Genomic DNA, 11,767 nt, shown 5'->3' with positions numbered 1-11,767 from the left:
GGGGCAAAGTACTTTGGTTGTGTTGTGCAGGTTCCACGTTGGCGCCGGAATCCCCGGTGTTGCGCCGCACTACATCCCGCCGCCATCAACCTTCGACGTGCTTCTTGGCTCCTCCTGGTTCGATAAACCTTGGTTTCTTTCTGAGGGAAAACTTGCTACTGTACGCATCACACCTTCCTCTTGGGGTTCCCAACGGACGTGTCGATTGCGCGCATCAGTACCAAGTACAACGCCTCAGGCTTCTTGTGAGGAGGCTCACTCTTGAATGCAACTTTTTGTTACTCCCCGGCGAGAAAATCTGAACATTTCTTAATATGAACACCTTTCACACCTTTCAACAAAAATTTCGTCACTAACACTGTCGTCCCCTTCTCAATTATGTGGCCAACACTGTGAGAGAAATAGGCCGTAAAGACATGATTTTGACCTCGTAGAGACATTATCTCTACCTCTACATCACAATAGAGATGCTTGTTAAGTGTCACACAAGTGCCACTACAAGTAGTGTGTCTAGGACTAAAGGACACTACCAAAATGTATGTACATATTGTAAGACATTAAGTAGAGGCACTACATATTATCCATACATTGTATAAGACGTGAGTGAATACATTTCTTAATATCATTATTCTATAGCATAGAGAAAATAATAAATTATAAAACATGGGAAGCAATCCTCGAACCCAAAATCTTCAGGTAAAGGTTGTACTCATCTAACCACTTAGCCTCACACACAACAACTTACTAATATTATTAAACAAAATTTTATTAGTACTATATTGGATACCTCAAAATTATGTAAAGTGCCTTCATAAAATGTAAATAGTTTCTCAAATCGTGTCTAAAGCTATAATGTAAGGTAACTTTAGAAAGTGCCTTAAAAATGCCTCTATATGATTTCTTGCGGCAATTTATTGAGTGTCTCATAGAATGCCTTTAAGCACACATTTGATACTTATGAAAAAAATATGTCAACTAGTGTCTCTACTGTTAAGATACATTAGATGGCGTCTCAAAGAAATATCTCTACATGATTATTGGACAATTTAATAGAGGAAAATCATAAAGTGCCTCTAGAAAAGTGCATGAACTTTTGTAGTGCAAGTCTCGTGTGCCACAAAGCACAAGCACCTTCTTTCTGCAACACATTGTCATAGGCAGTAGAAAGTTTCAGTGTGAACATGATACAAAACTGAAACCATATTACTTTTAGCAACAGTTAGATTCCCTTTAGTGAGCTAACAAATTTGTTGTATCAACCATCAAGGCATGCAACAATTCAAACTCACTCTTCCTGTTGCTTGGCTTCCATTCGATAGAAGATATCATCTACATGGGTGTGGCGGATACCGTGGCTTCATATTCCATCGAACACGGCACAATAAAGTACCAATGCCCTCGATGGTGCTTTAGAGAGGACATTTTCCCGTATGTGCATCCAGCTCACCCAGTGCAAATCCGTAGGATAAAGTTGGGACCACTTAAGTATAAGACTAGTCACAACACATAGTATCATATAGAAGTATCATGTTTATGATACTATTATATGAGTTATATGTTACTATCTCCATAATGAATGGTATCATGTCTCGGTACAACGGTTTTTCTGGTTGCATACGACATCCGATGAAAAAAAATATATATGAAAATGTATCTACGCAAAATTTGATATCCGATTTCAACACCCTTCGGATGTTCAGAGAATTTTTAGATTCCAAAAAATCAAAAAGAAAAATTAGAGTTTTTTTAGGTTTTAGATTTCGATGCAAAAAATTCAAATCTGAAAAATTCCAAAAAAAATCACTTCACCTTCTCCACCCTCATTCCCTTCCACTTCTCCACCTTCTCCCCTCCTCCTCTTCTTCCTCGCCACCTTCTTTCCCTCCCCCTCTTTCACTTCTCCACCATCTTCTCTTCTGCAGCAACGGCCAGCCATCTCCTCCCGACGATGGCGACCACCAGACCTCCTTCAGCGATGGCGACCGCCTCCTCCACGACGACGGGGACCACCGGAACTCCTCGGCAATGGAAACTACCTCCTCCCCAGACAACAGCGACCACCTCCTCCCCCGGCGACGACCACCTCCTCCCCGACGACGGCAACCACCTTCTCGCTGACAATGGCAACCTCCTCCTCTCCGACGATGGGCCACTGCCGACGACCTGCTCCTCTCCTAGATCTCCTCAATGCCACGGACTCGATTGCTTTCTGTTAGTTTTTAGAGTGTTTTGTGAAAAATCACGTGGACAGTTGGGCGCTAGTCCCAACTTTACTTTAAACTGCAAAAAGAATTACTAGCAGCAGACCAGACGAGAGCATGCGACTAATCACTTATTGGCAGCGTGCCGGGTGCGCACGCGAATAGTACCTGCCATACTAGTCGCATGCCGGGTAAGCACGCGACTAGTAGTCCATTACCACTGGCGATGTACCACTGGCGGGGCCCGCGACTAGTAGCTAAATTTGGCACGCGACTGGTAGGCTTTTTCCTAATAGTGATTGTTATGACTTGCATCTTTTAAAAAAAGGGGTATCACATATACATTGTGATTCATAAAAGCTTTCTATGGACTATGTATTCCTTCATTTTTCTCAATATTTGTCTCAGTTGGATTCGTTCTATTACCTTAGCCAGTCCTCTTGGGTAGGGTTTTGAACCATCTGTTTATGCGGCTTTAGATAAAACTTAACTGTGACAGACGCTTTCTCTTTGGAAATGAAACTAGCACATGCTTGTTTAACGTTCCTACTCTACTCATCGTGTACTTTTCTCTTTGCTACATTTAAGTTTGTAGCTAGCAAGTTCGGATGAGAATCTGAACTTTTCTGCAATAAACACTTGTAAAGCAGTTGCTGATGTGGAACATCTATAAATGAAAGTGCGTCTCTGAACTTTGGTTGATAACACAGTATATATATAATGTACAACTCACATCACCTGAGAGTACCATAAATTACTGTGCAATGCACAAGAGAAAAAAGAACAAGTCTTGCTCCTGGTGCTTGGAGAATCCATGCAATTATATATGGGCCAGCTGCTGTAACGCATGCATGGGTTCAAAAATTTCGGCCCAGACCAAATGCTGCTCTTCAGAAACGCACTGAATTTTGCATGCAGTCTGATCATCCTCTCCGAAATCCTGTATTACGGTGGAATTGACCAGCAAGTGGGTCGGTAAGGTGGTGCACAATCCTAGTCCGATTCCGGCTCCGGTTACGATTCAGACGCTGCTCCTGCCTATATAGCATCGCCTCCGGGTTGCATACGTGATCTACAATCGCTGGACGATCGGCCGCGCTTTGTTTCTCGATCCTCGATCGCCTGCCTGCCCGCACGCACGCAGGAACGATCGAAGCGCGCGCGATGGCGGCGGCGGGGCCGCGGAAGACGAAGGGATCATCATCGGCGGCGAGCGGCGGCGGCGGCACCAAGACGAAGAGGAAGATGAAGAGGAAGACGAAGGTGCTCCCGCCGCTGCTGTCGCCGGGGACGGCCGTGGAGGTGCTCCGCAACGGGAAGTGGGTGGGCGGCGGCACGGTGACGATCCGGAACGACCGCACCTACATGGTCAGCCTCCCGGAAGGGATGACCGTCCTCATGACCCGGGGGAGGGTCAGGCCCACCGCCGGATACGGCACGCTTTACTGGTAGGGATCCGTCGGACAGCCTCAACCTCAACGCACGGCGGCGACGCCGGCCGGATCGGAGGGCAGGGGTTTCTTCTCTTGCACGTCTACTCCTTAGATTCTTTTCTTCCATTCAGGAGTACAAGAATAGAGAAAGGAAGATCTGAGAGATAGTAGTTTCTCGGAATCAAGGATTGTTTCAGGTTCCATTTTCACTGTATTTCTCGATCTTGTGTATTTATATTTGCTGTTACGCCACAACTGTTAGTCTGTTAGTGTGATTATTACTATATTGGAGATTAACTGATGGAGTGGTTAATTAAAATCTGTCAAACGGAAATTTGAGCGAAATCAGTCAAATTCCCATGCTACGACATAATCTTTGCGATAACGACCATGATCTTGCCAGGGCTCAGTTTACTGTTTGGTCGGTGGTACAACTAAATATACAGTACCATCTATTATCAATTTATCATGAGAAAAATTGTGTGTGTGCTTATAGGATTAGTGTGTGCGTGCGTTCATAGGGATGAATGTATGTATGTTTGTGTGAGCATCTACCTCTGTACTGGATTTCGTAGAAAAAAATAGCTGCATGAATAAACTAGTCTTCGGGAACTAAAAAGCATACTAGGCAGCAACACTGCAACTCTTAGCACAACAGAAATTTCTGACGAACAAGGTCTTCTCTGGATTGGTAAAAGTACCAAGAATGATGATGAGTTAAATCCAAAACAAATTGTGTACGTATCAAAAAGAATACCACGAATTAATCCATAAATTTTTCCCCGACCCCAACGAAGTGTATACCCGAGGGGAGAAGAAATTACGACATGTGGCAGATGGGAGCCAGGTCAAGGGAGCTCCACAGGAGCACGTCGCTGTCGACCGCGTTCGGCGACGAGATCCCGGCTTCCGGCGAAGAGCTCGCCACGTCCGACGACGAGAAGCTGTTGCTGCCGGAGCTCTCCTCATGCACCCCGCCCTTAGATTCTTGGTTTTGTTGCTTCTTCTTCATGCACGCATCCCTCAGGCCGGACAGCGCCAGCCCGTGTCCGGCTCCGGCACGATCGTCGGCGCTGCTCAGGCGCATGCGGAGGCACTCCGACACGCCGCTCAGCGCGTAGAGCGAGGCGGAGATCTTACGCTCGTACTTCATCCTCCTCATCGCCTCGTGGATCGCCGCCGAGTGCTCGCTGGCGCCGTCGTACTCCGTCGTCTCTGTCTCTGTGCCGCCGATCTCCGACGCCATCATCTCGAACGGTGAGAACAGCCCCGCGTCGTTCACGTCTCCTGGTGATAATGGGGGCGCGTCCATGAATCCGAAGTCCAGGGGCGCCTCCTCCTCGCCGTCATCGTCGGCGTCCTGTGAGCAGTTCGAGTCCTCCTCGTGTTTCACGACGCCATGGTCATGCTCGTCGCCGACAGAGTCTTCGCTCCTGAAGAAGTCGTCTACTTGGAAGCTGCACTCCTCCTGGCCACCGACGCCGTACCCTTCTTGCTCTTGCACCAGTGCGCTCTGTGCACCGGCAATTGCACCGAGGTAGCCATCGTGGCCAATGGTGCGCGCTCGTTTGAGGCGAAGGAGGAGGAGGTTGGTAACCTTGGAGGGGAGAGCCGATGGCTCCGGCGGCGTGTGGTGGTGGTAGTTCGCCCCGGCATCAACGGCGGATGTAGCCTCCACGGCGGCGGTGCGTGGCCAGAAGTTGGTGCGGGTGTTGGCGCCGCGGAGGAGGCAGGCGGCCTCGTCGTAGGCGCGTGCCGCCTCCTCGGCGGTGTCGAAGGTGCCGAGCCACACCCGGATCTTCTGGATGGTGTCCTTGATCTCCGCCACCCACCGCCCAGACGGTCGCTGCCGCACGCCCACGAAGCGCTTCCGACCACGCTGCACTGCCGCCACGGCGCCGACCGTCTCTGCCCAGGATTCCGGCCGTGCCACTAACGTGACGCCGGTGATGTCGTGGTGGTGGTGGTGGAGATCGTCGGAGGCGAAGTCAGCCTCTGTGGTAGACAGCTTGCGCTTCATCGCCATTTATGGACAGGGTGCGCGCCCACAGGTGGTGACTGTCGATGGCCTGGTAGTGTAGCTCACTGTTAGAGGCGAATTAAGGTTCGAGGCTGCTAAATGTCATTGGGGAGAGGCGTGTATATATAAGGTGGAGGAGAATGTGAGCCACTGAAGATGGGAGGACGAATGACTTCATGGTCATTTGGATTGTAGGCGTGTCACTGTTGATGGCTGATGGCTGTTGTTTTGGGAGCTTTACATATGGAAGCTGCTTGAGGAACTGCTGATTCGGAAACTAAATGTCTAGTTCTTGAATTTGGATTGTTAAAATGTTTTAGTTGTGACGACATAACTATCTTTCACTAAGTGTTCAGTATGCAGGCAGGTCGTCTAGGACTGCAAAGTTCCCACAAAAAAGAAGAGTTGGACTGAAAGAAGATAGATTTTATTGGAAAACCAGTTTAATTTTTTAAATATGTTTTTTCACCCACCAAAGTTCGTGCATGCAATTCTAGATGGTACCAAACCAAACATGTCTTGAGTTCAAAATTTGGCTCGCGCAACTTAAGTACTCCCTCCGATCCATAATACTTGTCGCTTAATCACGTGTATTTAGATACATTTTGGTGTGTCTATTACTCTATTCTATTCACTCGTAGTGTGCCCATTCACTCGTTTCATCGACGCTTATTATGGATCGGAGGGAGTAATAAAATGGGTCCAACTTTTGATCCTTGTTTAGGCTTAGTGCAACTACACATGAGAGGGGTGTTGAATTATCGATTAGAATTGTACTTTTTCATTAATTGAGGAATATGTCTATTTTTTCTCGATCTGGAACCCGTAATTATTGAAATTGACTGGGATTGAAATTGCTTTTTGTTCTCATAGTTATGAAATGGTAAGAAAGATAAAAATACGAGCCTGTTTTATAGCGCATTTACATTCATAGGCTGAAATGTTTGACCAGGTATTTTTTTTCTTATTTTTATTCACTTTATTACTTCTATTACAAACCCATGTGTACTTCCTATATTTCTGATCAATTTGAGCTTCTGGGTGAATGAGCAGTGCATGTAATTCTACATTCAGTTTACCCCAAGCTGTATTGTGCTGGAATTTTGGGACATTTGGCCTTTGGCCCATGGCCCATTATCAAATTCTGAAACTCACATGGCCCATTCCAATAATCAGTGGCAGCACTAGTGGAGGCTAAAGTTTAGTCCCACATTGCTAGTTGGGAGAGAGTTGGAGTGGTATATAAGGTGGGCTGTTCTAGTCCTAGTAAGTGAGTGAGAAGAGAGAGAGCCCTCGCGCACTCCTCCTCCTTCGCCGCCCGCCTCGCCTCGCCTCGCCTCGCCTCGCCTCGTCACGACACGACACGACACGACTCGACGCGCCGCGGGTTGCGGGAATCTCACCGAGCCGAGCTTATCTTTTGCTGTGCCGACTCGGACGTGGGCTGCACCCCACGACCTTCCCGAACCGCACTATATAAGCGCGGACGCCAACCCTAGTCTAGACTAGACGCATACGCCACTACCTGTTTCCAGTTCATTGCGCCGCCGCCTTCGTCTTCCTCATCCCGTCCGTCGGCGTGCACCGACTGCCGGGACAGTAGGCCTCCGGAACCCTGCCTCTCGTGAACCTGTACGGGTGAGGGGCAATCAGGTTTTTGGGGAGCGCTCCGGCGCGACTATCGGCATCACGACGTCGTCATCGGACGACGAGTTCCTCCACACCGACAACTTCTTCCCGGACCTCAGCGACTTCTTCGGCAACCTCAACATGGGCGACAACGATGCTGCTGCAAAGTATGTTATCTTGTCGTCTCTCTTTCAGTTTCTGTTAGAGTTTCTTCTTCTAGTTTCTGTGGTAGATGCGATCGGTTTATCTTGTTTAGATGTGATCTGTTCATCTATCTTACTAGTCTGCATGATTAGTTTATTTGCTGTTTTCATAGTCATGATTTATCATTTACTTGTACGGATTATTTCATATGGATATTTGCTTATATATTCAACAATTCAAAAACCTGATTTTAGGCAAATCAATTCAAGCAGCGTTGTTGCCGCAACTCGACCTCCCCTCTTTGATGGTATGCATTACAAGAGGTGGCGCACAAAGGCAGTTCTATGGTTTACAAACCTAGGCTGTTTTAGCGCCACATATGCTAGACCTGAGGGGCCTCTCTCTGCAGAGGAGCAGGAAAAGTTTGAGAAGGTCGACGCCATGTTTAAGGCAGCCTTGTTCAGCATTCTTGGGGACAACATTGTTGACCCGTACATGGCTTTCGACTATGGTAAAGATGCGTGGGATGCGCTCGAGGCCAAATTTGGGGTCTCGGACGCTGGCACCGAATTGTATGTCATGGAGCAATACTATGACTACAGGATGACTGATGAGCGCTCCGTGGTTGAGCAGTCTCATGAGATTCAGTCTCTTGCCAAAGAACTCGAGCAGTTTAAGTGTACCTTACCGGACAAATTTGTGGCCGGCGGCATTATTGCCAAGCTTCCTCCCTCGTGGAGGAACTTTGCTACTTCTCTGAAACATAAGAGACAAGAGTTTTCCGTTTCGGATCTCATTGGCTCGCTTCATGTGGAAGAGAAGGCGAGAGCAAAGGACACACGCGCTCGTAGTTTTGAGGGAGGTTCTAGTGCCAATATGGTACAGAAGAAGAACTTCCAATCTCACAAGTCTAAGAATAAGAACAATGGAAAAGGCAAGTTTGACGTGAAGAACAAAGCCTCCAACTCAACCAACTTCAAGAGGAAGACTCCTTATAAGAAAAGGGAACTGCCATGTTTGTGGCGCTCCTGGACATTGGGCTCCTGATTGCCCAGAACGCCATGATCGGCGTGAGAACAACGGCAGGTCCGCAAATGTTGTTATTGGTGTTGATACTGAGATGAAGGACGTTGGGTACGGTACTTCTCCTACTGTCCTTTCAGTATGTAATTCTCCTGATTGGTGGATAGAAACCGGAGCCAATACACATGTATGTTCTGATGTCTCTATGTTTTCTTCTTATCAGGTCGCAAGGACTTGCTCCGTGTTGATGGGAAACGGCTCACGTGCTTCTGTTCGTGGTGTTGGTACGGTGGATCTGAAGTTTACTTCAGGAAAGACCATCCAGCGAAGAATGTGCAAGCACGTTCCATCAATTAATAAGAATCTCGTTAGCGGATCGCTTTTATGTCGAGATGGTTTTAAGTTGGTTTTTGAGTCCAATAAAGTTGTAATTTCCAAGTGTGGACAATTTGTTGGAAAGGGTTATGTGTGCGGAGGCTTGTTCCGCTTATCTCTCGTCGGACTTATGTACTCAAATTATTAATCATGTTTGCAAAGATAGTGAGTCCGATATTTGGCATTCACGACTTTGTCATATTAATTTTGGGTGCATGACGCGGCTAGCGAATATGAATATAATTCCGAAATTTGCTATTGTCAAGAAATCCAAGTGCCAAGTATGTGTGCAACCTAAGCAACCACGTAAGTCTCACAAGACTGCGGAGGCAAGAGACTTGGCACCACTGGAGCTTATACATTCAGATCTTTGTGAAATGAGTGGTGAATTGACAAAAGGAGGAAAAAGATACTTCATGACTTTAATTGATGACTCTACTCGATATTGTTATGTGTACCTCCTGAAATCTAAAGATGAAGCTCTTAATTACTTCAAAATCTTTAAAGCTGAAGCAGAAAACCAACTTGATCGAAAGATCAAGCAGCTAAGGTCTGATCGTGGTGGAGAGTGATACGTCTCCGACGTATCGATAATTTCTTATGTTCTATGCCATATTATTGATGATACCTACATGTTTTATGCACACTTTATGTCATATTCGTGCATTTTCTGGAACTAACCTATTAACAAGATGCCGAAGTGCCAGCTCCTGTTTTCTGCTGTTTTTGGTTTCGAAATCCTAGTAACGAAATATTCTCGGAATTGGACGAAACGAAGACCCAGTGGGCCTATTTTTCCACGGAGCTTCCGAAGACCGAAGAACATACGAAGTGGGGCCACGAGGTGGCGACACCACAAGGCGGCGCGGCCTAGGGGGCCCGCGCCGCCCTATGGTGTGGCCCCTCGTCGGGCCCCCGACTCGCCCTTCCGCCTACTTAAAGCCTCCGTCGCGAAACCCCCGAGGCGAAAAACCACGATACGGAAAACCTTACTGAGACGCCGCCGCCGATCCCATCTCGGGGATTCTGGAGATCTCCTCCCGCACCCCGCCGGAGAGGGGATTCATCTCCCGGAGGACTCTACACCGCCATGGTCGCCTCCGGAGTGATGAGTGAGTAGTTCACCCCCGGACTATGGGTCCATAGCAGTAGCTAGATGGTTGTCTTCTCCTCATTGTGCTTCATTGTTGGATCTTGTGAGCTGCCTAACATGATCAAGATCATCTATCCGTAATACTCTATGTTGTGTTTGTCGGGATCCGATGGATAGAGAATACCATGTCATGTTAATTATCAAGTTATTACATATGTGTTGTTTATGATCTTGCATGCTCTCCGTTACTAGTAGAGGCTCTGGCCAAGTTTTTACTTTTAACTCCAAGAGGGAGTATTTATGCTCGATAGTGGGTTCATGCCCGCATTGACACCGGGACAATGGATGTAAAGTTCTAAGGTTGTGTTGTGCTCGTTGCCACTAGGGATAAAACATTGGCGCGATGTCCGAGGATGGAGTTGTTGATTACATTACGCACCATACTTAATGCAATTGTCCGTTGTTAGCAACTTAATACCGGAGGGGTTCGGACGATAACCCGAAGGTGGACTTTTTAGGCATAGATGCGAGTTGGATGGCGGTCTATGTACTTTGTCGTAATGCCCAATTAAATCTCACTATACTTATCATGTCATGTATGTGCATTGTTATGCCCTCTCTATTTGTCAATTGCCCGACTGTAATTTGTTCACCCAACATGCTTTTATCTTATGGGAGAGACACCTCTAGTGAACTGTGGACCCCGGTCCATTCTTTTAATACTGAAATACAAATCTGCTGCAATACTTGGTTTTACTATTTTCTCTGCAAACAATCATCTTCCACACAATACGGTTAATCCTTTGTTACAGCAAGCCGGTGAGATTGACAACCTCACTGTTTCGTTGGGGCAAAGTACTTTGGTTGTGTTGTGCGGAGTTCCACGTTGGCGCCGGAATCTCCGGTGTTGCGCCGCACTACATCCCGCCGCCATCAACCTTCAACGTGCTTCTTGGCTCCTCCTGGTTCGATAAACCTTGGTTTCTTTCTCGAGGGAAAACTTGCTGCTGTGCGCATCATACCTTCCTCTTGGGGTTGCCCAACGAACGTGTGAAATACACGCCATCAAGCATATTTTCTCGGCGCCGTTGCCGGGGAGATCAAGACACGCTGCAAGGGGAGTCTCCACTTCCCAACCTCTTTACTTTGTTTTTGTCTTGCTTTATTTTATTTACTACTTTGTTTGCTGCATTATATCAAAACACAAAAAAATTAGTTGCTAGCTTTACTTTATTTACTGTCTTGTTTGCTATATCAAAAACACAAAAAAATTAGTTACTTGCATTTACTTTACTTAATTCATCATGTTTCCTTTTAATTTTACCACAAAGAACATACCGGTAGGACAAGGGTCTATAATTGGGAGGAACAATATAGAAGAATTTTTCACCCATGTTAGTAGCGTTGAAGATTTTGAAGATAGACACTTGGTAGAACTTGCTCCTACTTATGAAATTGCTGCTGCTGCTTTAGTTCGCTTGTTGGAAACTAAATTTGTTAATCTCAATCCTATAATCCAACACATGTTTCTTACACTTGGTGATTTGGAAGAGGGGGAAAAGAAAGATTTTGTTTTAGAAACCCTTCTTAGAGAATTTGGTGGTCTAGCAAGAGAGGCTAGAAAGGTCTTTGCTAAATTTAATATGCTTGGTTCTCATACTAATTTTGTTGGTCTCCTTGAAAAAATGGATATGGATAGGATAAGGTACACTAATAATGTTAATGATGGTGGGGAGATCAAAGCACCAATACCTTGTAAACTCCTAGCTATGAATGATGCACTAGAACATAACTATGCTTGGCTTGTTCCTGAAAATTTGTTCGATGAGAGTAGCAAGCCCAAGATTAA

The 11,767-nt window shown here is 46.4% G+C and overlaps 1 protein-coding gene across 1 annotated transcript; it reads right to left on the bottom strand.

The window, feature by feature from the left end:
- Window positions 1–4,454: 4,454 nt before the first annotated feature.
- Window positions 4,455–5,660, bottom strand: LOC124704444 (ethylene-responsive transcription factor ERN1-like). Its single transcript, XM_047236698.1, has one exon. The coding sequence runs from the start codon at window positions 5,658–5,660 to the stop codon at window positions 4,455–4,457; it is 1,206 nt and encodes a 401-aa protein (XP_047092654.1).
- Between the last annotated feature and the right edge of the window lie 6,107 nt (window positions 5,661–11,767).

This window comes from Lolium rigidum, chromosome 3 (assembly GCF_022539505.1).
Source record: "Lolium rigidum isolate FL_2022 chromosome 3, APGP_CSIRO_Lrig_0.1, whole genome shotgun sequence".
NCBI classification, from domain to species: domain Eukaryota; kingdom Viridiplantae; phylum Streptophyta; class Magnoliopsida; order Poales; family Poaceae; genus Lolium; species Lolium rigidum.
Note: the sequence above shows the minus strand (reverse complement) of the source record. Positions and strands in the feature narration are given on the sequence as shown.